The sequence below is a fragment of the Myotis nattereri genome (genome assembly GCF_964212035.1).
Source record: "Myotis nattereri genome assembly, chromosome: 2".
Lineage (NCBI taxonomy): Eukaryota > Metazoa > Chordata > Mammalia > Chiroptera > Vespertilionidae > Myotis > Myotis nattereri.
This window is the reverse complement of record NC_138076.1, coordinates 211,495,741-211,522,697: the sequence shown is the minus strand read 5'-3', so window position 1 is coordinate 211,522,697 and position 26,957 is coordinate 211,495,741. Positions and strand designations below refer to the sequence as shown.

The following is a 26,957-nucleotide window of genomic DNA, read 5'->3' as shown; positions in this document are numbered from 1 at the left end:
AACGCAGGGAGGCGTGGGTGCTGCTGGACAGCCCGCAGGGAGCGCCACGGCAGGCAGGCTGCAGAAGAGCCAGCAGAGGGTGGCGACTGGGGCCACTTAGGCAGAGCACAGCTTGTCCCCGTCAGCCCAGGCTGCCCGAGCCAGGGTCAGCTGAGTTGCCCTGTTTACACAGGGACAGACCTGCCCTGCACCCCTTGGAATGTCTGGCTGAGGCCTGCCCGGCACCAGCCAGCTCTGCCCAAGGCGCAAGTGCCAGGCAGGGAGGAACAGGAGCGACACCTGGGGGACAGAGGTCAAAATGCACACGTTTATTTTCTAGAACAAAGGCTAAAAGACGCGAGTTTCTTTCATTTTATTTTAAGAAGGACAAAAGTTGTTATTAAAACATCTACATTATTATCAAGATACTAGACCTTATGAATATTTAATATTAAAGTGTGGTATTCTTAAAATTGTAATACACATTTTAAAAGGACCATTGGGTTGATTCCTGCCCAGATGAGAAATGCAGCATCCCTGGCTGTCCCGCCCCAAAGGGACACTCCCATCAAGGGCGCCTGCCCCGTCACCACGCTGCACGACCTCTGGTCCCTGCCTGATGGCGGTGGGCACAGGCCCTGGTCCCCCTCTCCGAGCCTGCCAGTCAGGATCACAACTGAAATAATCGCCCTCATCATTCCGAGTGCACTCCCGCTTCCCTCCCTACCCCTTCCTGCCTCCTGTGAGGGATCCAGCTCGGCCAGGCCAGGAAGGCCCGGATCTGGAGGCCCTGGGACGAAAACGGAGTTGAAGAAAAATCTGGACTCTAAGCCTTTTCCCTTGGGGGAGAGAGAAACACCAATCCTCTGCTGTTCCCGCGCACGACTGCTCTCTGCCCAGGAGGGGGCGCTGAAGCCGTCAGCAGAGCTGGGCCCCAGCCAAGCCACCTTTGCCCCTGCTGCCCAGTCAACTCTGGCCCTGGCCCTAGTCCCTGAATCCCCGGAAATGGCCTGACGACCTTGAAAACCTCTCCACATTACACCAGGGTGGCTGCATTTTCTGGCCAAATTCTTTATCGTTAGCCCTCAATAGAAGTGATTCGTCGGATACCACACACGTATATAATATTATATAGAGCGATATATTTAATACCTGTGTATATATGCATCACGGGGGCGACATATATACACACTGAAAACAAGGCTGGTGACAACAGACGGCAACACCACGGACCAGGGAAAACAAGTGTCATTGACATTCATGGCCACGGCCCCCACACTGGGTGTGGTCTCTCCTGCCCTCCAGCCACGCCACCAGCACCCACACTCTGCAGTGCTGGCCTGCGGGGGGAGGGGCAGGGGGAGGGAGGGATGCATGCCTCGATTATTGGGGAAAGGGTGGGCAGTGGTGGCAAGAGAAACAGGCTTCTCTGCAGCCCGGATGCCCGTCATCGTATCATCACACACTGTCAATCCTTGCTTGGGGAGAAGTAAGGGGTGCGCTATACTCTCCGTCTCACCCCCGACCCCAGCCTTGGTCCCTGGTTCCTTCTGGGGGAGCCCCACTTCTGTGCCAATGGTGTGGGGCATTCTGGAATGTCTAGGGAACCAGGGGAGACTGGGCCTGCACACAGGGGGTGGGATGGAGACCAGAGGCTGCACACAGACATGAGGCTACACGAGGGCAGGAGAGGGGCTTGGTGGGTGGGAGCAGGGGCTGGGGGGTCAGCTGGGGTCCTAGGCGGCTGGCAGAGCCAGGGAGCAGGGAGCGGCCAGGACAGACAGTCATAATTGTACTTCTGGGTCTAAGGGAGAAGGGGGAAAAGGACCATGCTGGGTCCCCCAAAAAGAGGGGCTGTGTCTGGTCCCAGAATGGCCCATGATGCCCAGGGTCATGTCTCCCTTCTCTCAGCAGCCCTTCGCCTCAGTACCTCATTCCCTGCCCCCCCACCTGTCCCTGAGGGTGTGGGAAGAGAACTTTGCTGGACGCTCCCCACAGCCATCCTCAGGGGAGGACTTCCCCTCCTCCGTGCTGACAAGACCAAACCCCTGGGCTTCCTTCCCCAGCCCCCGGGTGGCGCTGCCTGGGACCCCAGCTGCACACTGATCCGGAGGCGGTCACATACCCAATGACGGGCCCTGAGTCTCCTGACCAGTTTGCACCCCAGGTCTACCTCATGCCGTGGGATGAGGGATGGAGACCCTGTGTAGATCACTCCTTCCCTTTGGGCCTGTTTTCCTATCTGTAGAGTGGGGGCTTTGGGCTGGGTCATCACCAAAGGCTCTGAGGATCTACAATCTACATTCACTGGCTCAAGAATGAGAGGGGCTGGGCTGGCGGCCTCACTAAAGGGCCAGGCCCCAGAGATCATCTAGCCCAGTCCCTCCCACTCTTCCAACCCGAGGGAAAATTGAGGTCCCAGAGGGTAAGTGACCAATACCGGGTCCCAGCTCCATTCTGGGGCTGCATCTTAAAGCTAACTGGGGCCTCCTACCCTCTGTTATGTCCTGATCTGTCCCCAGGGAGGTGGGGGTGGAATGAAGGTGGGTAGAGAGGACCCTCCTGCTGCAGATTCAAGTGGGGACCCCAGGCTCCCCAGCCCTGAGCTTCAGGCCCCCCTTAGGAGCAGACAGAAGTTAAAGCTGTAGCTGAAGCTGGAGGGGTCCAACCAGGGGCGCTGGGGCTGGGGGCAGGGGGCTGCCCAGAGCTCCAGCAGGATGAGGACCCTGCGACCCCTTGAGGCCGCAGCACGTGCACCTGGCTTGCACACTGGGTAGTGGGTGCAGATGGGATGGGAAGGGCCTCCAGGGCCAGGGGCTGCCTGATGAGGGCGCCCCCCCGACCCCACCCCCAGGCTGCCCCGGCCCTTCTGTTCCCATCCACACCCAGGACCCTAGGACTTCACCCACAAGCAAGACCTGCCTACTCCCCGGGGACCGTGGCGGCAGCAGGGGCTTCGGGGGCGGCACCAGCAGTGCCGTCCTCTTGCAGCAGGAAGTTGTATTTGCCAAAGTCGTCGTCCCGCGGACACAGAAGCATGTCCTTGCGGGCCTTGGCCAGCTTCTGCTTCAGCACCTCGCGCCGGTCCAGCCACTCGTTGAGCTCCTCCTGCCCGTGGGCGCAGCGGCACTTGTCCCCGTCCGGGCAGGCCTTGCCCTTCTGGAGCCTGTTGGCAGCAGGAGGCTCACTGCCCATGCCCTGTGCCCTGTCCACCACGGGCTGCTGGACCTGGGCCAGCAGCTTAGCCTCCCCCAAGACAAGCTCCACCCCGGGGAGCTTCGGTGCTGCTGCAAGCTGGCCTGGCCCAGCCTTTTCAGGGACCCAGGGCTGCGAAGTAGGGTCTGGCCAGGCCCACCCGCCTCACCCCTCCAACCCTGTCCTGCCCGGTGCCAGGCTCCTCACGTCCAGGAGCAGCTGTTTGTGGACACACCATCCCTTGAGTGCCATCTCCGGACCCAGAAGAGCCGGAGCTAGCCACGGCCTCCGTTCCCGGGGCCACGGCATGTCCGCCCTCCCCGCCCCCGCCCCCGCCCCCGCCAGCACCTGTCGCAGAGCCGGAACTCGCCCATGGGGAAGCGGTAGGCCCAGCCGCTGGCATCGCTGTCGGACGTGAAGACCTTCTCCTTGTGCTTCTCGGACTGGATGTGCTGCTGCCACTGCTTCTTGCTGTTGCTGTTCTTGCCGCAGAGCCAGCAGTGGTAGCCCATCTGGGGGCACAGCCACCGTGGGTGCCCGCTCCTCACACCTCCGCCCGGAGGCCGAGCCCCTCCCCGCTGCCCGCGCGCGCCTGGGCATTACCATGATGTCGGCGTAGTCCGTGGGCATCTGGATCTGCTTCTCCCCTTCCCGGGAGCTGATGGGGGTGCCTTCCCCCGGCTTCCCCGGGTTGTGCTTCTTCAGCCACATGTCGTAGGTCTGCTGCATGTCCAGGACTGGAGGGAAACGGACAGAGTCATGGGGAAGATGCGCCCTCCATTCTGCCCTGCGACCCCTGCGGGAGAACTGGGGCCTCTAGGCCCTGCTGCTGGGCTGCCCGGTCAGCCCCAGAGAGAAGACCAGAGAGCGTGTGGCCTGGTCACCTGGAGAAGGGCCCATGGCCGAGGTGCTCTCAGGCCTGCTGAGGAGTCGGGGTGTCCGGCCACGAGGGACAAAGGGCCAGGCCCCGCCTTCCCGATCTGCCACTCACTCTTGTTCTCCTTCATGAACGTCCACATGTCCCTCTCCTCCGGGCTGTGTGCGAAGGAGCAGTTCCCCACGTACTGGCACTTGCGGCCGTTCTGCGCGTGGATGCAGAGCTGTGGGAGGCGAGGCGGGTCCTGCTGAGTACCGCCCGGTGGCGTCGCTGCCCCACCCGAGGGCAAGCCCTCCCAGGGCCCCGCGCACCCATCTGAGGTCCCACGGCCACCCTGCCCACCAGCTCACGTCGTATTGCTGTGGGAAGTTGCGAATGGACGGCAGTGGCCTCACTGACACCCATTTCCTCTTGGCCTTGGACATCACCAGAAGGACCCGCCGCTCCTTGGTCCAGCTGCAGGGCAGAACGAGGGCCGTCGGGGAGGCGGCCCCTCCTCACCAGTGCCCGCGCCCACTCACCCGTGCCCGCGCCCCCGCCCAGCCCACGCCCATTCACCAGTGCCCCCGCCCCCGCCCAGCCCACGCCCACTCACCAGTGCCTGCGCCCCCGCCCAGCCCGCGCCCACTCACCAGTGCCCGCGCCCCTGCCCAGCCCGTGCCCGCTCACCAGTGCCCGCGCCCCCGCACAGCCCGCGCCCACTCACCAGTGCCGGGCTTTGGCACTGCAGTACTTGAGGTCTTTGTCAGGCTCCACCACCTGTCCATTCCTCCAGCACTGGCCACACACGAACTTCATCTGCAGGTCAAAGGTGCTGGGCCCATGTGTCCGCGGGGCACCCTGTGGGCAGAGGGGCTGGTGAAGCCACAGGCACCAGGACTAAGGCCTGAGGTCCATCAGGAAGGCCCCCCAGAGGCATTAGGACTGCCCGGAGTCTTAGAATGGGCAGGTCCATCACCACTTACTGGTAGGAAGTGACCCCCAACTCCAGGCCCGTAGCTGCTCCATGTGGGAGCGAGGCCTGGAGTGGGAATCCTGACTCCTGATCCAGTGCTCTCCGCCTTAGCTGGCTAGTCCACATCGGCCTGGTCTGTGGGGCTGCTGGCATTTCTCTGGGCACAGCATGCGACCTCATGCCTCCCTGCCTTTGCACACGCTGTTCCCCCTTCCTGGAATGCCCTTTCTCCGTTCTTCATGGGTTTGGTCTAGAAACTTTCAAGACTCAGCTCAAGCACCTCCTTCAGGAAGCCTTCCTAGAGCTCTCCTAAGTGGCAGCTGCCCATCCTCTGAGCTCCCACAGTACCAAGCTACCCCATGTTGACGGACTCATCCAGTTACGAGGGCCAGGCCTGCTGGAGAGCAGGGCCCAGGAGGTGGACAGCCCCCTGCAGCGGGTGGGGATGGAGGGACCTGCGATGGGCAGTGGGACCGACTACTGGGCAGCCCTGGACTCTCTAAATCCCACGCGTTCATGCTCCGTCCTCTGCCCCAGCCTTTCCCTTGCAGGCAGGAGCTCTTGCTCTTGAGCATCCCTGGGTCAGGGTGGGGCAGGCGGTGAGAAGATGCCCACTCAGCCTCCCTCCCTGCAACCTCGCTGTCCCTCCGTCAGCTAGAGCCTCCCAGCATCCCTGGAATCTGATATGGGGCCACCCCTCCAGGCAGCACTCTCTCCGCTAGGCTGCAGGTTCGAGTCCCCAGCCACGGGTGCACTTGTCCCTGGCACCACGCAGCCCAGGGGCTGCCCTGGGGCAGGAAGGGGTTCTGTCCTTGTTGGGCGCTGACTGAGCCCTGGCTCCGCCCCAGGATCACACACATCGTCCCGATGATGACATAAAACCACACCTTTATCACTCCGAGGGGAGGTGAGTGGGGCCTGGCGGGCGCTGTGGCTCAGCCCTGGCGAGTGAACTGCCACACCCGTTCACTTTCACAACAGCCACCTCCCCTCGCTGCAGCCTGGGGGGAGGGGGGTCATTCCCCTCGGACCCAGGTCACTGACCCACCCACCGGTAGGCGGCCCGAGGACAGGGACCTGGCGAGAGGAGGGTGCTCGCGCTTCTTTGCAGGATGGCACAGCTGTGCCACAGGCCCTGGCCAGATACCCTGGCATCTCGCTCTCGGTCCCACAGTGCCACTGGCCCCACTCATGACGGCAAACAAACAAGACGCCCATGCCCACATGACCGGGCCTGGCCAGAGCCCTGTACGGAGCCAGGTCCGAGAGAGGCATCTTGGTGGGGAGAGGGGGCCTGGCAGCAGGAGGGGGTGGAAAGCTGTCGTGGTACCTTGAGCAGCCAGGCCTGCCCCATTCCTGGGGACCCTGGCAGCCACCCTGGGTGGGATGAAGGGGGTCAGAAGGCCGGGTGGTGGCAAGGACAGTATTCTCTCTAGAAGATGATGCTGCACGTCCAGGCTTAGCCCCTCACTGGTGCCTGGCCAGGAGCAAAACTAAACCCATGGGAGAGCGACAGAGGAAGGGAGCAACCAGGAATAGGGGAGAGAAAGAAAAAGGACCAGCAGCAAGCGGGCTAAGAAGAGAGAGGGAAGGCCCGAGGGGGCTGGGCAGCTCTGTTGACCGACCAGCCTGCCCTGCTCCCTGGTCCCTGCCACACCCAGGCTGGCCTCAGGTGGGCCTGGCAGAGTGAGGGGGTCGTCCCTCCTGTGTGGATGGCACAGGGGCGTCATATCACAGTCACCATCTCCTGTGCCCTGAGGCCATCCCTTCTCTCCCTGCTGTCACCTAAGTTACAAGGATCCCTGTCTCCTGGGGCCGGGGTGAGGATGGGGAGGCACAGGGCTAGTGCACAGAGGGACTCAGCGAGCTGCGGCGTGATCGGCTCCTGTGAGCCTCAACCCTGCCCTGGGAGATGGCAGGCAGGACTGTGCTCCCCATTTTATGGATGAGGAACCCTCAGGGGTGCAGGGCATGGTGCAGGGTGGGCGGGAGCAGAGCGAGCTCCAGACCAGACGTCGGAGAAGCTGGGATTTACTCCACTAAGTGTGCCCCTGGGCAGGTCTGAGAACGCCCTGAGCCTCCGTGTCCGCGTCTGCAGCAGCCATGATGCCGCAGTGCCATCTTCAGGACCCGGGTGAGGATCAAGAGGGAGGGGAGGCGGTACAATCCGTGGGTGAACGTGTGAGGGGCACCAGGATATTGACATGGTTTCAAGTACCTCCCGGAAGACATTAACGACAAAGGGGGAAAGTAGAACCTCACAGCAGAGAAACCTGCCAGTGAGGCACCTCATGTCACGCCATCACCAGTGAGAGGACAAGCCGGGCGACGTGCCTCCCGCTGAGGGGCCCGAGAAGGACATAACATCACCCTGAGGTTTGCGGAACCGTCGGACAATGCCGGGCGGACGGGCCTTTGACAAGGCAACCGGCTCTTCACAAATGTCAAGGTCATGAAGGACAGAGAGACTGCGGGGTTGCTCCGGGTTAAAGGACACTAAAGAGCCAGTGGGAATGCCGCGTGGGACCCGGGATTTGGGACTGACTCGCAGACCCTGAACGCAGCGCGCCAGGCTCCGCACAGGCGCACCGACGTGAACTGTGGTGCTGGTCGCGGTCCTGAGGTTACTATGGGAGAGAGCGCCTGTGCTTTTAGAAAATACACGCTGGCGTATTTAGGGGAAATGGGGCATCACGTCTGCAACTTATTCTCAAATAGTTCAGAAACAAGTGTGTGCCTTCTGTATATAAATGTATGTGTGTAGGTACACACACACACATGCACACACACACACACATGGGACACAGCGTGGATGTGGTAAAATGTTAACACCTGGGGAATCCAGAAGAGGGTATACACATATTCTATATATGATTCTTAGAATTTTCTGGAAAATCTGAACTGATGTGCATCCCAAGGCCAGGGCCTTACCAAGCTGCTGCTGGCCTTCCCCGCGTGGGCCTCCATCTGCTGCCAGTATTTCTTGGATTCCTGGACGATGTCTTCATGGGTCATGCCTGGGGAGGGCGAGAGCGGACATGGTGTCCTTGAAGGAGCTCAGCCAGGAGAGGCAGCGATCTGAGAGGTGTTGGTGCCACCCAGGCTCCACCTGCCTCCGCCCGCCCCCCTGGCAATGCCCGGAGAGGGGCAAACCTGGATCCTCGGAGCCCGGACGCTGCCTGAGAGCAGAGCCTCTGTGATGCTTAGGAAGCACCGGCTCCCCCCCGCCCCGAGGGAGCCCCCCAGGAGGCGCCCCCCCACTCCACCTGCCGCCTCCTCGCAGGAGCCTGCCCCGCCCAGCCCCACCTGAGTACTGCTGCAGCAGCCAGACTTTGAGCTCGATGAAGCTGTGGGCAAAGTGGCAGCTGTCCTCCCGCAGGCAGCCGTAGCGCACCTCGTGGCGGCACACGTCGAACTGGAAGTGCTCCTGGAACTGGCGGATCTTGGAGTACTTGAGGGAGGTGGAGCGGACGATGTGCACCAGGCACCTGGGGGCGGGTGGGGGAAATGCAGGCTGCAGCCCCTTTCCTGCTGGGCCTGAGGGAGGGGCTCCTCTCTGGGTACCTCCTGCCTGCTGACCGCATCTATAAGCGATGGCACAGGAGGCGGCAGGGGACAGGGGAGGGGGGTCCCACACTCAGGCAGTCCTGGTTAGAGTCCAGCTGTGTGCCCCGCCCCCCTCAGTCTGGGGCAAGCTCAAGGGCAGAGCTGCCAGCAGGAGCAGGACAGCAGCTCCCACCTGCTACGGGGCTGGGAGAAGGGAGTGCCCACGGGTGGAGAAGGGGCACTTCCCTCGGGCTCCCCAGCCCGATGCTCCAGAACTGGTCCTGCCCCCAGAGGAATAATAAGGCAGCTCCTTCGGGCCAGCGACGTTAGTCACCCTCCCAGCAACCTTAGGAGACTCGGAATCATCGACTGTACGATGAGGACCCAAGGGTCAGGGTGGCCAGAGGACACAGGACAGGCCACTCCCTGACCAGCTGGGACTCCAGGGCCTGGGCTCCATCGTCCCCGATGGGGCAGAGCCAAGAGGGTCAGAGGGAGCGAACGTGGGCGCCTGGCTCACCCAGCCCCTCCCACTGCCCTCGCTGTCACGAGAGTGGAGGCACCAGACAGGAGTCAGAGGTGTGGCCTCCCACTTTCTCATCCGTACAACACAGACAGCATCTCTGCCCGCACAGGACTAGGGGGTCAGTGATACCCAAAAGGAGGCTTGGAATAGAGCTGCTCCATCAAGGTGGTCTGTCTGACCCTTCCAGGTGGGTGCCGGCTCTGAGCCCCTTGCCTTGACGCCCTCCGTCCACCCTCTGACCTCAGCTGCTCCCAGGCATCTGAGCCGCCCCAGGGAGCCTCTCCATGCGCCCTGTCCCTGGGCTGGGCTGTGGGTCACACTCACTTGTTGTTATAGAAGCTGTGCTTGGCAGCCAGGTTGGAGCAGACGGAGGGAGAGTCCTTCGTGCCTTTGCTGATGATCCGGGGTTTACTGTCAAAGCAGATCTGCCCGGGGAGGGCCTGGGCTGGAACCCGCATGACCACCCAGGGTGGGGGGTGGACAGACGGGTCCCCGTAAGCCCTGTTCTGAGTGCCTGAGTCAGGGAAAGGAGGAAGGGAGGGCCAGGGTCTGCGGTCCCTGCCTCTCTGGCTCTCGCTCACAGGTACCCTGGGCCAGGCCCTCTGATCCCACCCTGCACTGGGTGGGTATTCACCATGCCAGGCCGAGGGCAGGGGTTACTCCATGCCTCAGCCTCCATTTCCTTAACTGTAAACTGGGGATAACCACACAGGGGCTGTCCCACAGGTTCCCTGTGAAGCTCAGAAAGGACAGAACCAAACTGCAGTGCTCTGTAAAGCACATGCAGCCGTCCGACGGGAGCTGACACCAGGCGGCCTGCTCTCCGCGGCTGCCTGCCTGCTCGAGTCGGAGGGAGGGCTGGCTGTGTGATGGATCGGGGTGGGGCTGAGCTGCACCAGACCCTGCCAGCATCCGGGACCAGAGCTCTCCGTCCCCAGATCTGGACCCTCACAGGCTGTGGCTGGTGGGGAGGCAGGGCCCAAGGGGCCTTCTGTGGCAGCTCTGAGGAGAGAGTGAACAGCAGCCGGTGGGGCTGGATCGCAGCTGGGCCTGGGGGTCTGAGGATGCTCCCGGGAGAGGATACAGGCTGGACACACGCAGAGAAGTAGGCAGGGCAGTGCAGCGGGCATTGAAGTCAGCACAGCCGGACAAGGTGGTGAGGGGGTGGAATGAGACCTACAGCACCTGGCCCCTGCCTGGCCCACGACGGCCGGAGGGAAGAGCAGGTGTGATCATTTCTCGTCTGCCTCAGTGTCCGCCTGCCCTCGGTGAGGGCTGGGCAGGATCGGGGCTTAGCGTGACCGAGCCTCTGAGCCTAACTTTCTAACCGTCCAAGGAACTACGGACTCTAGGGTCAGGCCTCCAACACCACCTGTTCCAGGGCTGCCATTCCAGTGGAATGCACCAGGGAGCCCTCCCCAGCCCTGCCTGTGCCACCGCCGGTGGAGGAGGCGGGCGGGCGGGCGGGGGTGGGGCGGGCGGGCAGGTACCTCGCAGAGGAACGTGAAGATGCCCTGGTGCTCCTTAAGGAGCTTGGCGATGGTGAGGCTGCCGCGCTTGACGCCCCCCAGCGGGTCGAAGAGCAGGTCGCGGTTGAGGGTGCCCTTGCGCTCCTCGGTCCACACGTCGATCTCCTCCTGATGGTAGGCGAAGGTGCAGTTATCCCCGTACTTACAGTCCTGCTTGTTAATCATGTCTGCAAAGAGGCAACAGGAACACGTTCTGCCAGGCGGGAAGGCGGCCCCCAGCGCCCCCAGGACCGCCGCTGCGGCCCGGGGGTGCCAGCAACCCCCTGGCGGGCCCTGGGCTCATCTCCGACACGTGGGCGGGGCCCTGCCCGCCACGAGGACTGGGGAGGGCGGCCCCCTCTTTGCTCTACACCCGGGTGGGTGGGGTGGGGAGTCACATCTTCATCTGCGAAACACGGCTATCATCAGGCTCCACCCAGAGTCTGAGGCTGCGTGACGGCGGGTACAAAAAGGTGACAACAGAAAGCACTTAACAATTCTGTGACTGTCGTATGTTGCTATGTAGACGCACCAAGACGCTTGGGTGAGGAATAGAAGCATATAAGGTACATAACTGTCTATTAAATTTCAACCACGTTGGCATGAGCCAGGCATGAGGGCAATGGCAACAGAATACTTTTTAAAAGCTAACTTTTATTGTCCTGGCCGGTCTGGCTCAGTGGATAGAGCGTCCGCCTGTGGATCAAAGGGTCCCGGGTTCGATTCCAATCAAGGGCACGTACCTTGGTTGCAGGCTCCTCCCCAGCCTGGGCCCTGGTCAGGGCATGTGCAGGAGGCAACCCATCAATGTGTTTCTCTTACATCGATGTTTCTGTCTGTCTTTCCCTCTCCCACTCTCTCTAAAACAGCGGTTCTCAACCTATGGGTCGTGACCCCTTTGGGGGTCGAACGACCCTTTCACAGGGGTCGCCTAAGACCATCCTGCATATCAGATATTTACATGACGATTCATAACAGCAGCAACGTTACAGTTATGAAGTAGCAACGAAAATAATGTTATGGTTGGGTCACCACATGAGGAACTGTATTTAAAGGGCCAGAATGTTGAGAACCACTGCTCTATAAAAGACCAATGGAAAAATATCCTCGAGTGAGGGTTAACGAAATATAAATACAAAAAAATAAATAAATAAAAGCTAACATTTATCGAGCCTCACTATGTGCCAGTCCTCAATGCTGTACACGGATGCTTTCTGCACCTTCCCACAGCCGTGGGCCCTGCCGCAGGAACAGGCTAGCTCTCCACCAACTGTGCGGCCCTCTCACTCGAGAGCGTGGCCACCAGCTCGAACGGAACTCCCGAATGTCCCCGCCCGTCTGCAGAGCTGGTCCGGGTGGGAGACGATCTCTGGATGTGGGATTCATCCTCGATGGGCCACACCTGCTCTGCCCACCTGCCCCTGTGAGGAGCAGAGCAGCAGCCTGGCGTGCGAACAGCCGCCTGTCACCGGCCACCCACCTTTGCACAGGTAGTAGGAGCCCACAAAGCTGGTCTTGGTGGGCCGGGGCCGGATCCGCTTCCAGGTCTGGTCCTCGGAGCTCCGGAGCCGGCCGAGCAGCAGGTCCCGCTTGCACTTGTGCTCCAGGCCCTCACGGTAGGTGTAGTCGCCTGCCCGGGGGCCTGTGGGTGCAGGGGGATAGGGACGTAGGGACGTGACTCCAGGAGCAGAGCCGAAGGCTGATGGCTGACGGGCCCAAGCAGAGGGAATTGGCCCCTTGTCTACAAACCTGCCTCTTTCGCCTGGGACTCCGCCACCCCCCACCCCCCATGCCATATGCTTTCTGGGGCCTGGGTCGGAGGAAGCCCTTCAAGGAGCCCCTTCTCAGCACCCCGCCCCCCTCCCCCTGCCCCTCTAGTGAGCCTGAGCGTTTCTGTGTTTCCCTAAATGAATTATGAAGACAGTGCCCAGCAGAGAGCAGACCTCCACATGCCCCCCTTCTTTTCCTGTCTGAATGGCATCGCCCGGATTCATCCTCCCTCCCCTGCTCCTTTCTCTTCCTGGTCCTTTAAAATCTGCTGGCCAAGGGCCCCCTGTCCCCGGACAGTGGAGGGGGGTGATCTCCTTAAAGAGACCAACGGGAAACAGCCCCTATGGGGCCCATGAGATCTGGCTGCTGGCACCAGGTGTGCACGGCTCCCGGGCCTGTCGGCTTCCTCGGGGCAGGGGCAGCGGGCGTGGGGGTCAGGGAGGCAGCCAAGGAAGAACTTCCTCATGGGCACAGCCATCCGCCAAGATGGCATCTGCTCGCGTCCCCACAGGCCCATGGAGTGCTGTGGGCTGACTCAGGCAGGGGCGACATGCACTGGGGGGTGGGCCAGGGAGGTGGATGACAGTACCTGGATGACCCCTAAGGCCCTGCCAGCTCCAACACCCTGAGAGGGAGGATGTAGACTGCTGAGATTTCTAACCTGGGACCCTATATCGTCTAGAACTTCGGGGCCGTGGGCTTCTGGCAGATGCAACCCTGAGCCTGAGAGTCTAGACCAGTGGTCAGCAAACTCATTAGTCAACAGAGCCAAATATCAACAGCACAATGATCGAAATTTCTTTTGAGAGCCAAATTTTTTAAACTGAAACTATATAGGTAGGTACATTGTTATTAACTTAATTAGGGTCCTCCTAAGGCTTAGGAAGAGCCACCCTCAAGGGGTGAAACTGCCGCATGTGGCTTGAGAGCCGCAGTTTGCTAACCATGGGGACTCCCGAGACTCTGGGTGAGCTGAAAATTTCTCCCGATCCTGGGCCTCTCTGAGCGACGTCCACCGCCCCCCTTGGACTTGGGGTCTGGGGACTCCCCTGGGGCCACACAGCTAGTGTCCTCTCCCAAGCTCCTTTGCCCCCTGGGTGCTGGGCAGGGTTTGCAGTCACCCCGTGGGAGGCACTCAGGGGAGCGTGGAGAGGCGGCTCTGCACTCCGCAGCCAGGTCCCAGCCTCTGGGCTGCAGGGCGCCGAGATGCACCCGCAGCGCCCTCCCTGCCCTCCAGCCTTCCCAGCACTTGTGCAAGCCCCACCCCCACACTGTCTCCCTGTCTGCTCCTGTTCCCGCCTCATCTCTGACTGGCACACGAGGACCTGTCATTCTGGGGTCCACGCCCCGGAGTTCCCCAGCATCTCGGGGCAGAGGTGAGGGTGCACGTTACCTGTTTTGGGGTAGCAGAGCTGGCAGGCCTGCTTGAACTCGTGGGTGGCAGCCAAGGGGTTCTTGATGAGCAAGGCGGTGTTGGGCATGGAGGGCTCTGGCTGTGACAAGAGGAAGTTGAGCATCTTGGACCCTGGGTGAGGGCTGGAGCCACCAGGGCCAGCCTGGGCACCAGAAGGTTCGGGGGGCTCTATGACCCTTCCGCCCCATCCGAGGGCTACAGCCCAGGACCCTCCCTCTTCCTCTGCCCTCCCGGCCAGGGAGCTCCTTATCTGATCCAAGAATCTAGAACATAGGACTGGAGAAGCCTCGGGGGTAACGTGATCTCGCCCTAGAGCCTCCCCTTGGGGACCAGCCCAGCATGAAGCAGAGCAAGAGGAGTGGGCCCGTGGGGCTGTGCACGCCCCGGCCTCCATTTCCCAAGCCCCACAGGACGAGGGGAGGTCAGGCACTTCCCTGGGGCCACACAGCTACTGTCCAGCTGAGGCAGGAGGCCAGGCTGCCTAACTCCTGGTCAAGTGCGCGCCCACCCTCAGAGCCTGGCTGAGTCCCGAAACCAGGGATGCGACTAACGCTGGAGAAGTTACTCAGCCCCCCTGAGCCTCACTGTCCTCTTCTGCCAGCCCCGGGCCCTTTGCTCGCCCTCCCAGCACGCGGCTCATTGGGAAGGGCTGAGAGACCATCTGCTCCCGGGCCCCTCCCCGGGGGGGGGGGGGTGCAGCCCCTTGTCCCAGGCAGAGGGCTCACCCCACTCCGGAGCCCACAGCCACTCGCCTTGCACCCCCGGGGGCATGGGGTGCCTGGTCACGCATCCTCACCACGTCACTCACCGAGGGGGCTGGCTTCTGAGTGCCGCTGGGGGGACGATGGTCCTGTGAGCTGGGGTCCTCTGGGCAAGGAGAAGACACAGGGGGTCACGGCCCTGCCCGGAACGGGGTGAGGGGCCCTCCGAGGACTCTGCTCCATATTTCGAACCCAGAGAAGCCTCCCAGCTACACATCTTCTCCTCCTATTCATGCTGATCCCCTCACTCCACCCCCGGGGGACAGGGAAGCATCCCAGCCTGAGCACGTCCCCACACCCCCCGCACCCCCTCGGGCCCCAGGAGACAGCCGCAGCTCGCCCGCAGGTCCTCCGAGACTAGCTCGGTCTTCAAGGCCCCCATCCTGCCCGCCCTCCTACTCTGCTCCTCTGCCTTGGGAGACCTCCCTCAGTCATGCGGGCCTGTGTCAACTGCTCCCCCTGCCGGCAGATGCCTCCTGCAGGAGGCGCCATCACCTCCCCCGGGAAGCCCCTCTGGGCTCCCCTCTGGGCTCCCCTCAGCCGAGAGCTCTCTGGGCCACGTCTGGGGAAGCCCTGCCTGGAAGGGCCCACGTGGGCCGTTGCCTGTCTGGGTTCCTGGCACCCAGCTGTGTGGTACTGCCGGAGCCCATGGCCTTGAACCCACCGGCCTAGCGACCCCAGTCCCTGGGAGGCTGGACAGAGAGCACCCGACCACAGGGCCGGAGCCCTAGCCGATCCCAGCTCTGCTGTTCGATTTTGAACAAGATACCAGCCCGACACTGAGCCGAGAGCTGCAGGGACATGGCCCCGGGCCCTGACGGTGGGTGACGGGACCCGGGCTTTGGCAAACAGCTGTAATCCCAACTCCGCGCTCCGGAGACTGGAGCCGTGACGGCACCTTGCACACTGTCCAGGGGGTGAGGGGTGCCTGCCACCCGGGCCTCACCCAGGAAGGCGCTGGGCTTGTCCAGGGAGCCCCGGGTTGACCCGAAGCTGTCCAAGGCGTCCAGGCGGGTCTCTGAGTAGGGCAGCAGGTCCAGGGAGTCCAAGGCGGAGCCTGGGGGCTCGAGGGCATCCAGCACAGAGGCAGCCAGCTTCTTGGAGGGGTCCATGACCAGGCCAAAGGAGGCGGGGGGCAGTGGGCTGGAGACGGGGATGGACCCCCCCACCACGGGTGGCAGCAGCGGGGTCCCACCGGGGAACACGGGTATCAGCTGGGGCAGCTCGCTGGGCACACCGCTGCCAGGCAGGCCGCTCTGGACCAGGGACTGCAAGGAGAACGGGGGTCAGAGAGCTCCCTGCCCAGGCCTGGCACAGTCGGCACTGGGACAAGCCAGCCCCTGGGCCTCAGCCCCGCCTGACCCCTGGGGGAACCAGGAACCTTCACTGTCCCCCCCCCCCCCTCCGCACACTGCAGCTTCGCGTTTCTGTCCCCAAGGCCTCCCCCCCACCCCTGGGACGTGAGGATGACTGTGACGGGGTCCCAGGCAGGAGGGGGTTCGGAGCGAGCAGCAGGGCTCACCAGTGAGTCCAGGAGGGTGTCCAGCTCAGGACCAAAGACGTCCCCGTCGGAGAAGTCGTCCAGGCCCTCGGTGCTGGGCAGCGCCCTGCTGCTGCTGTCCAGGGGCGCCAGCAGGTCCAGAACATGCGGGAACAGGGGCATCGTGGGGGTCGAGGGGAGGAGGGCCGGGGAGCCTCGCAGGTCCACGTAGCAGTCTGTGGGGTGGGGGGGCTCAGTCGCTGCAGGAGGTCCTGCTTGGTGGGAGGGGGGCCGTGTCCCAGGGCCCGAAGTCCTCACCCAACACCTTCCCTCCTTGCCCTGGCTCCTACCCTAACCCTGCCTGCCCGCTCTCCTGACCCAGCAGCCGAGGCTCAGCCATAGTCAAGGAAGTGGGGGCGGGTCCTGGAGCCCCACAATACGTCCCTGACGGGCCTGGCGTGGAGCCTGAATACCCCAACCTGGGGCAAGCGGTGCCTTCTCTGAGGGACACTGTTAAAGGGGCCCCCGGGAAGCCAGTGAGAACAAAGGCAGACGGTCTGACAGAGGTGGACTCCCGGGTGAGGGGCGGGAGTGGAGAACATGGGACCAGCACCCCTCACTGTGAGGTGGCCCCTGCCCCCACCCCAGGCTGGAGGGATGCTTTCCCCTCCCTGTGGGGACTCTTCCTGAACCCACTATTTGCTCTCATGTTTCAGGGAGTCCCCAGGAGCCCTTGTCTGCAGGGCTGGGGCTGGCTGAGCCCTTCCCTGGGCCCCATCTCCACCCCGCCCCCTTGAGTGAGGGACACTACCTGTCTCGATGTCATCGATGGACCCCAGTCCATTGGAAGTTCCCTGTGGGAGGAAGGACACAGTGGGTCAGGCAGACCCGGGCTGGGAGGCCACGGTGCCCAGCACTCAGGGTGTCACCTGGGCCCAAGGGACCACCGCTGCTGTTAACCACGGGACGGGACGGGACGGGACGGGACGGTCAGGAAGGCACCGAAGTGCCACTCCCCGAGTCACCAGTGTCCGCCCCAGTCCCCACCCCAGTCCCCGCCCCCGGCTGAGTGGGCGGGTGGGACCTGCCGAGGCCTCATCCTCGCTGGCCCATTTCCTTGTGTGTGGAGTGGGTACCAGTCACCCCGTCCTGGGCTTTGTAAGGAGAATCACTGGACACCTGCACTGAGCCTGGAACATGCCCGACCCACAGGGAGGGCTTCACGGGTCTGATAAACGTGTAACGTAAAGGTTAAGCCCAAGCGCTCAGAGCTGGCCTGGTGAGCGGGGTTCTCACCGCAGCCTCCACATTCGGTCCCGTGGACGTGCACGGCTCCGCCCCCCGGCCGTGGCCATCCTCCCTCGGCCGGCACATCCTCCCCTGCCCCTGGGTCCTGCAGTCGGATCTGCCAGCGCCCTGATCTTGCACATCCCAGTCTCCAGCACTAAAGGTAACTCTTGTTTATAAATCACCCAGGCGACCCTTCGCTATAGCAGCCCGAACAGACAAATACGTTCATTCACTGTATTTTTGAACACCCAGTATGTGCGAGGCTAATAATTTCTGGTTACACACCATGAGGAGTGACGGTTACAAACTCAGGTGAGATCACGCTTGCCTCCCTGCCGCCTGCGAGGCCCCCAAGGGCAAGGCCATGCCCCCCGCAGCCCCGGCACAGCGGAGCCCATGGCTTAGCAGGGTTTCCCTGGGATGTGTGGAGTGGGTGGATGAAAGTGCTATAGCGCCCCGGAGGGAGGCCTGCTGCTGCCTTGCTGGGTGACACTGGCCAAGTCCCCCGCCCACTCTGTGCCTCAGTCTCTCCTTATGGATAATGAGGCAGGACGTAGGCTCCATCGTACTCTTACAGCCCGTCCCTCACCTTGCAGAAAGCCTCACAGCCCACCAAGCAGTCCGTGTGTGTGAGCAGTGGGGGAGTCATGCGTGTGCTGAGCCCTGCCACACCCACATGAGGCCTGCATGGCTGGCACCAACCACCTTTCCTTCTACTGCCTTATGCCCTCCCTCCTGCGGCTATGGTTTCCTTTCTCAAGGGGCCATGGGCTATCCCTGATGGTCCCCTGCAGTGACCACTCCCACCAGCAGAAGCACCGCCTGTCCCCACGCCGTGCACCCCAGAGCTGTCCTCACAAGCCAGGCCCAGGCCCAGGCTGCAGTCACCCCTCTTCCCAGAGCAGGTGCCTGGCTCAGCAGGGGGATAAGGATGGACTGAATCCTTCAGTCTGATGCCCCGGCACCTGCTGCCTGAGGTCACAGACACCCCAGAGAGTGGGTTCAAAGCTCTGGTGATGGGTGAACCACGACAGGCTGCTCCTAGAGGTGGGGAGGGAGGTGAGGGGCCCTGGCCACCCTACCTGATCTGCCGCACCAGCCGCAGTACCGTTACTGAGCAGAGAAAAGGTTTCCAATTCCTGCCAGAGATTGGAGAGGGGGGAAGAGATGAAGATCCGGGAAAGGTGCTCAGGGTCCCATCACCTGACGGTCGGGGTCTGCTGGGAGTCACCTGCCCGCTCTCTGGGTCATATTTGGGTCTCTCCTTCCTGCAACCACGACCTGGAGAGAGGACTTCCAAGCACACTCCTACTGTGTGCCAGGCACGGCCCCAGGTGCCATGTCATCCTCTCGTTTTGATCCTCCCATGAACCTCTGGGGTGGGCACCATTATCCCACGTTCCAGGTGGAGAGAGAAGTAACTTGCTCAAGGTCGCAGCAAGACTCGCGAGCCGGACTCTTCCTACGCGCAGCTTCCCGGCGCACAGTAGGTGCCAAGTGAACCACACAGACGCCAACATTTCACGTATGCGCCATTGGGGGTTATTTGAGGACACAAGGCTGAAGGACGCACTGTCAGCTAAGGCCCCGGCGCTGAAGCCCAGGGCAGGGGAGGGAGCGGCGCCAACAGCTGGTGTCAGGTGAGCTGGAAGCTTTGGCTGCTCTTTCCTGTCCCTAAAGATCCTGAAAGTCGTTCCAGGGCTTTCAGCCAGAGAGGGAGGATCACCTGCTGTCACTCCCTCTGTCCTGGCCTGGCTCTGGCCACCCTCACCTACTTCCCCCAATGGCGCCTGGTCCCCTCTTCCGGTCTCCCCACCGCCACCCCCGCCAGCTCCCAGCACCCCGAGCCCACCTACCTGGGGCCTCTTATACGCCTTCCGAACTCGCAGCCCCAGCTTCTGAGCCAGCTCCTGACCGAGCTGGGTGACGCTCTCATCCTGGGGAGACAGACACGGGTGGAGCAGGTTCGTCCGCCTGGCTCGCCCCGCTGGGCTGCACACCCGCTGCGGCCTGCAAGGGGGCCACCAGCAGCCCACGCTGCGGACAAGGAGCCAGCCCCGGGAGGGGACACCGGCTGCCAGGCACACGGCTAGCGCGTGGTGGGCTGGGACCAGGCACTCTCGCTTCTGTTTTTTTCTCGTGGGGAGAGCAATGGAATAATTTTTGTTTCTATTAATATTGTCCAGTTGCCGGACACAGTAAGTGTTCAGAAAACATTCACTGTTATTCTACTTTCTGTCTATTATTCTTGCTCCCCCAATTCAGTTTCGTTCACAATGAGAACCTTTCTTTTGACAGTTGTCCCCAATCCACACGGCATTTTCCAGCATTCACAGCAGGTCCCTGTCATCCAGTTGTCACAGCTACGACTCCTGGGAGGGCAGGTGGCTTTACCACCCCTATACAGCCCAGCGAGGGCTGGCAACTTGCCGAAGGAAAGTACCCAGCCGAGGGCACCCACCACGCTCCAGCTGTGTGACTTGTGTGGTTTCCGAACGGCCTTGTCTGATTTTCTGATTCCATCCTCAGCACAGCCCTATGACGCATGGTATGCCATCTCCCCATTTTGCAGGGGTGCAAACCAAGGTTCAGAGAGGCTACGCCATGTGTCCAAGGTCATATAGCTAGCAGGTGGCAGACCCAAGATTAGGACCCAAAGCCAGGCCAGCAACCTGGCACCGATATCCTTGACCACTGTGCAGTGACTTCCTCTCTGCTCTGCTCTGCTCACCCAAATCTTGCTTCTTCCAGCCCCACTCAAGCCCCGCCTCTTCAGGGAGTCCTCCCAGCCCTTCCCAGGAAGCATTTACCCATCCCCAAGTCCCCTCACCCATTATTTCAGGGATGAAGTAGGATGGACACGTTATAAACATGGAGCTGATATGCAGAGAGGGGAAGTGCTTTATCTAAAGCCATAGTTGGCAAACCACGGCTCGCAAGCCACATGCGGCTCTTTGGCCCCTTCAGTGTGGCTCTTCCACAAAATACCACGTGCGGACGCACATGTACAGTGCGATTGAAACTTCGTGGCCCATGCGCGGAAGTCGGTATTTTGTGGTAGAGCCGGTATTTTGTGGAAGAGCCACACTCAAGGGGCCAAAGAGCCGCATGTGGCTTGCGAGCCGCGGTTTGCTGAGCTGCAGTTTGCCGACCACTGGTCTAAAGCCATGCCAGTGGCTTTAGCCATGGTGGAGCTAGGCCTAAACTGGGATATTTCTATCTGTCTCCTCGTAGACTGTGGGTCCCCGGAAGGCACAGATGGGGCACTGTGTGGGCACGTAGGAAGTACCTGCTAAGTGGATGGATAAATGGGGAGGGGGGATGTGCCCAGCGTGGACGGGCTGGTGCAAGAAATGCTCTCTATTGGCCATTTCCCATTGTCTCCTTCCGACCTAATGAACAGCCTGGACATTAGGACCCCACACATGTGGCACCCCTTTTAGTCTCACTGCAACCCTGTACTCAGTGTCTCACCGACTCTATGATCAGACGGCCTGGGTGCAAATCTCAGCTCTGCCGCCCCCTAGCAGTGACGGTGGGGAAGTTCCTTCCTCTCCGTCCTCATCTTTAAAATGGGGATCACTGTATCCACCTCAAAGGGTTGTCTGTGGCAACTGAGTTGATACAATGTATCTTCAGCAACGCCTGGCACTCAGCTCAGTGCTAACAAAAGTATCTGCAGCTCCAGGTAACAGAGGAAACTGAGGCTCAGAAAGGCGGGGTGGCTTGGCCGGAGTGAGGCCCTAAGCCCGGCCCCTGGCGTGGACGCAGGGCCACACTCACGTGGGGCAGGGCGAGCGAGCAGCGGCTGCTGCACTCATAGGCCTCCTTGTGGCGTCCCAGCTCGTTGAGGGCGCGCGCCTTGCGGAACAGCGCCCGGATGTTCTCGGCGTCCAGGCTCAGCGCCTTCTCGCTGTCCTCCAGCGCCTTCTCATACAGGCCCTGCCGAGAGGAGCAGGTGCTCTGTCAGCCCGACCCCCCCTCCCCCAAGCCTTTGCCCCTCCCCCCCCCCAAGACCAGCCTCCCTTCCCTGCAGAGACAGAGGATGCCGGAGGACCCGGCTCAGGGAGAGGCTCCAGAGCTCCGGGAAACAGCTCTGGTGTTCACACTCCGGTCAAGGGCATCCCTGTGTCCAGCTGCAGGGGCGGCCGATTGTCAGGACACTGGAGGGAGGGCCTTCATGCCACAGTGACAAGCCCAGTCACTCAGACACGTCTATTCCGTGTCTGCCTTCAGTTCAGCACACCATGGACTGAGCCCTGGCTGGTGTGGCTCAGGGGGTTGGGCATCATCCTGTGCACCAAAAGGTTGCTGGTTCGATCCCCGGTTAGGGCACATGCCCCGGTTGCAGGCTTGATCTCCAGTTGGGGGCGTGTAGGAGATAGCCGAAAAATGTTCTGCTCTCACATCTATGTTTCTCTCTCTCCCTCTCCCTTCCTCTCTCTCCCTTCCTCTCTCTCTCTCTCTAAAAATCCATAAAAAGTCTTGAAAATAAAAAAGAGAACACCATGGACTGAGAATAATAAAGGCGCCTTCAAGAGGAAGTGAACTCAGGAAGGTGGCCAGCGTACAGAGAGGTGTGAACAGGCACCTGGCAGGCCCGTTTATCCAGAACAGTCCGCTGTGAGTTCCAGGTGTCCCTGAGCCCACAGCACAGCCTCCACAGGATCTGGCCAGTGCCTGAGTCAGCGAGCGAGCAGGGCAGGGACGAGGGGGAGGCTGGAGCTCTGAGGAGGAGAGGAGACCGAAGTCTGGAGAAAGAAGTGAGGGTGTGATGGGAGGCAAGGAGCTCAGGAGGGAGGAGCAAGAGGCCAGAGGTTTGCAGAAAGAGGCAGGGCGATGAGAAGAGGGGTTCTCAGCCTGACTGCCACAGACTCCTGCCAATGCTCAGCCCCCCCCCCCCCCCCCCGCAGCCCAGATTCTAACATAATCCATCTGGGGTTGGGCTTAGGCACCAATACTATTTTATTTATTTCTTTTTTAAATATATATTTTATTGATTTCAGAAAGGAAGGGAGAGGGAGAGAGATACAGATAGAAACATCAGTGATGAGAGAAAATCATTGATTGGCTGCCTCCTGCACGCCCCCTACTGGGGATTGAGCCCACAACCCCGGCATGTGCCCTTGACTGGTCACAAACCTGGGACTCTGCAGTTCGCAGGCTGATACTCTATCCACTGAGAAAAACCAGCTAGAGCACCAGTACCATTTTAAAAATTGTTTCTTTATCTGAAACATTTTTATTTATTGATTGATTTTTGCTTGAGCCACCATTGTCTCAACCAAACAATTGGTGCATAGCTTTGGCCCTTGCCAGAGCTCAAGGTCCATCAGCATTCTGGGTACTTTGTTTACACTTTCCTGATAGCGTAGACAATTAATATTTTTACCAAATTTGTGTTACCCCCATTCCCTATAATAGTACCTTACACCCTTGGGAATCAATTAAAAATCACCTTCTTGGTGCTTGGAGTAAAGGTAACACAACCCTTGATATTTTAGAATTACAACAGCATACTGTGCAATTATCCCAGGCAAACTTACGAACTAATTCCTTACATGCTGGCAACAATTTTAAAAGGACATGAAAGAATTTAATCCCTTCCACTGGATCTCCTTACATTTGCCTCTCAGCATAACCACTATCGCCTGTCTCATTCTCATTCTTATGTTTATTTCTAGTCTGCAGATGCGGAATGAAGAGTCTTAAAAGGACTCGAACCCTTCAGGCAGCATTCACTTTTCAAGATTTATTAAGGAAAACGAAAAGGGGGAGATGCTGGAAGCTACCCATTGTCTATGCCAGTGACAGCGAACCTATGACATGCGTGTCAGAGGTGACACACGAACTCATTTTTTTGGTTGATTTTTCTTTGTTAAATGGCATTTAAATATATAAAATAAATATCAAAAATATAAGTCTTTGTTTTACTATGGTTGCAAAAATCAAAAAATTTCTATATGTGACACGGCACCAGAGTTAAGTTAGGGTTTTTCAAAATGCTGACACGCCAAGCTCAAAAGGTTCGCCATCACTGGTCTATGCTATCAGGAAAGTATAAACAAGGAACCCAGAATGCTGATGGACATTGAGCTCTGGCAAGGGCCAAAGCTATGCACCAATTGTTTAGTCGAGACAATGGTCGCTCAAGCAATTTCCTGACCTAATAGTCTCAAAGTAAATCTTTATTAGTACTGACTGACCTTTAAGATAGTCTGTCTGCTACCGGAATTGCCTGCCTGACTAAGGGCAATATGTGTATCTAAACTGAATAAAAGGTTGGCAGGGACTGGGCACCAGTGAAGCCCTCCCACTAGAGTTGGGCTCTCCGCCTGGCCCCCCGTTTCCAAATTCATATTTCTTGTCTAGTCTTGTCATGTGAGCGTGGCCCTTCTCCAGGTCCTGAACCCAAGCCATGCAGGACGTGGATATCACAACTCTCACAGATTTTAGAGAAATGGAGAGAAAGAGAGAGAGAGAGAGAGAGAGAGAGAGAGAGAGAGAAACGTCGATTTGTTGTTCCACTTAGTCATGCACTCATGGTTGACTCTTGTATGTGCCCTAGTCAGGGATCAAATCTGCAACCTTGGTGTATGGGGACAATGCTCTAACCACTGAGCTCCCCAGCCAGGGCTGGCCAACAGTATCACTTAAGAATTGTTATTATGTATTAGGACTTTAAAAGCTCCAGGTGAGTGTGCTGTGCAGCCGGGCTGAGAGCCCAGGGGGTGACAGTGAGGGTCAGACAGGAGGATGTACAGGCGGCCTTGCAGAGGCTCCCGCGGAATGGGCCTGGCTCACTGGGCGTCATGATCGGGGGGGGCGGGGGGGGCGGGGGGCCGCCAGGCTCACCATGGTGAAGTAGCAGGCGGCTCTGTTGACATGCAGCTTGCACAGCAGCTCCCGGGGCAGGTCCACCTGGTCAGAGGCGGCGTATTCGGCCACGTTCAGCCCCTCCATGTATTGCACCAGGGCCTGCTTGTGGTCCTTCTCCCGGAACAGGTCATTGCCCTCAGCAAACAGGTTCTGCACCAGCTTGAGCAGAAAGGCCTGCCGGGGGGAGGGCACAGAGGGCTCAGGGGCTTTCTCCATCAGCCCCAGCCTGGCCCCTGACCCCCGGCCTCCACGCCCCTTCACCATCCCCAGCCCGGCAGCCGACACTCACCTCATATTCTTCTTGCTTTAGGGGTAGGGTCGACCTGGCAGGAAAAGGAGAGGAACACGAGGTCTGGTGAGCCCAGGGATCCGGGCGCACGGAGGTGCGGGAGCCAGGGGCCACGGGCCAGAGATCATGCCTGGAGTGGCTCCTCCAGCTCCGTCCTCAGATGTCAGCTTAGCCATTAGGGTGCGGGGACAGCACTTTTTTCTCCCTGAACCCTCACCACGCTGGCCTTCCATCCCCCGTGAAAGGGAGGGAGGAAGGCTTGTGTCTGCTCCAGGCCCGGCAGCCGGCTTTCCCAGGAGCAGATGCTCTAGGTGAGCCGGCTGTCCTCTGCCTGAGACCAGGCCTCTGGGAATGACCGTGCCCACCAACCAGACCTGCAGCTGCAGGCCCCGGCACCACCAGCACTCCGCCCCTCCCACAGAACACACAGGACCCAGCCGATGCCAGGCACACTCAGAGCCCCTAGGATTCTTCGAGTCCGGTGAGACCCTAAACAAGTTCCTTATCTCTGAACCTCGGCTTTCTCATCTGCACAATGGAGACAAGGCCGCCTCCTTTGCTGGGCTGTTGTGAAGGTGAGAACAGCGATGCATGGCAAGGCCCAGCACGGAGCCTGGAGGATGTGCTCATTAGGTGGGAACCACTGACTTACTCCACGATGTGCAAGGCAAGCGAGAGAATTAACGAGCACAGGCGGACGGTAGGGGACATGGTGTACGGGGACAAGCCCGAAAGGTAACCGGGGCCAGGGAGCGCGTGTGCCTGTGGGGTTCGTGGCTCACACGTGGGTTCGCAGATCCAGCCCCCGAGCCCCGGCCATGCCAGCCCCTTCCTAGCACACCCCCCCTCCCCCCTCCCCCACGCACACGGGAACGCGAGCAGCAAAGGCTCCGTGAGCAGGAAGAGAACCCCTGCTCAGCCGCCCAGTGCGCACTCACTGAATGAACTGCAGCCCCTTCTCGATGTCCGCCTTCCGTCTCTGCCTCTCCATCAGTCTCTGGGGGAGAGAACAGTACATCGGGCCGTCAGCAGGGGCCGGCGCCATCTGCCCCCACCAGGGACTCGCCCTCACTCATCCCTTTCGCAGGAGCAGAGGGGAGGCACTGAGGGCTGTAACCTGTCTCAGGGCCTCCAAAGACTGAGCCACGCCATGCAGCTCCTGCCCTCCCCGCCCGAGTCCCCCGGACGTGGAGTTTGTACAGTGCCCTCGGTGGCCAAGGGGCTGCCTGGAGGCCCCCTGCCCTTTCCCACAGCATGGCTTGGGCTGCAATACTGCACGGGACACCCTCGAGTTCAAGGGAAAAACCTTGTGTAACCTTCAAACTCAGTCTGGGGAGAAGAGACAGAAAAAGCAAAATGTTGCCCCTGACTAGAGACACAGTGTAGCGCCACGCACTGGGCCAGGCACTGGTCTAAGGCTCTTACTGAATCTTCCAACAGCACAGCGAGGCAGGTGTCATTCTGCCCCTATCTTACCCAGGAGGAGCTGGAGCCCAGGGGGGCCCCGTCATGAGCTGGCGTACAGCTGAGGCAGGATTTGAACCCAGGCCCCTCTCCTTTCATGCCCCTCCCCCCCCCCCAATAGCCCCTCCACTCAGCCCTACGTGCACCATCTTCATACAGGACATGGTGGTGAGAGAAATAGATGAATGAGTAGCAGCTCACCCAACTCAGACTTTCTATAGGTAAGAATAAGTGAACGAGAACTGACCCTGAGACGTTAACAATCAGATAATAATACGCGAACAGATGCAGAGTGCTAACCGCGTTGTCACGATCGTTTTACACGCGGTTCCTTCCTTAACCCTTACTCCCCGCACTGCCCTGAGTCGGGGCTGCCACAATGTGCCCATTTTGCAGAGGAGGAAACAGAGGCACAGAGAAGTTGAAGAGACTTGCCCAAGGTCACACAGCTAGTTCATGGGGGAGCTGAGATTCAAACCCTGCAACCTGGCTCCAGAGCCCCCACACGTCACCATCACCCTTCCTGTCACCCACTAAGCAATCAGCCCCCCCCCCATCCCTTGGGGACCCCTCAGCCTGTCATCAGGCTCAAAATCATTCCCTCCCTGGCCTGGAGTCCTGCTGCCTGCTGCACAACCTCCCCTCCCTTTCCTGGTCACGTGTAGTGAAAGAGTTGTCCACGCCGTCTCCACATCCTCACCTCCCACGCACTCCCCACCCACGGCCACCCACTCCCACTGCTCCGCAGCCGCCTGCCGAGGGCCCTCCCGCCCCAGGGACCTCCTCACTGCTGAGTCCGGCAGAGGGACAGGTGGCACTCGCCTTTCCTGGCCCTCCCGCTGCACCTGCCCGGCCCCCTCACCATCACCTCTCCGAGCATTCCTGCTCCGTCCGTTAGGGCTCCTCGTCCCCTGCCCAGGTCCCCCAAATCACCGGGGCTTCCATAAGGGACAAGACTCCTGTTCTCCTCAGTCCACGCGCTCTCCCCAGGTGAGCCCTTGCACTTGGTGACCTCCTGAGTCAT

General features: G+C 60.4%; 1 protein-coding gene across 1 annotated transcript; it reads right to left on the bottom strand.

The window, feature by feature from the left end:
* Window positions 1-285: 285 nt before the first annotated feature.
* Window positions 286-26,957, bottom strand: ZC3H7B (zinc finger CCCH-type containing 7B; the record flags this gene model as incomplete). Its single annotated transcript, XM_081084055.1, has 23 exons — window positions 286-3,145; window positions 3,523-3,686; window positions 3,778-3,911; window positions 4,166-4,274; window positions 4,402-4,507; window positions 4,758-4,891; window positions 7,938-8,023; window positions 8,313-8,494; window positions 9,403-9,503; window positions 10,569-10,774; window positions 12,067-12,228; window positions 13,750-13,849; window positions 14,579-14,637; window positions 15,478-15,799; window positions 16,054-16,247; window positions 16,823-16,865; window positions 18,384-18,440; window positions 19,158-19,238; window positions 21,085-21,243; window positions 24,157-24,354; window positions 24,470-24,503; window positions 25,408-25,466; window positions 26,796-26,957. 23 exons carry the CDS (start codon window positions 26,955-26,957, stop codon window positions 2,902-2,904), a joined length of 3,096 nt encoding a protein of 1,031 aa, XP_080940181.1. The 3' UTR covers window positions 286-2,901.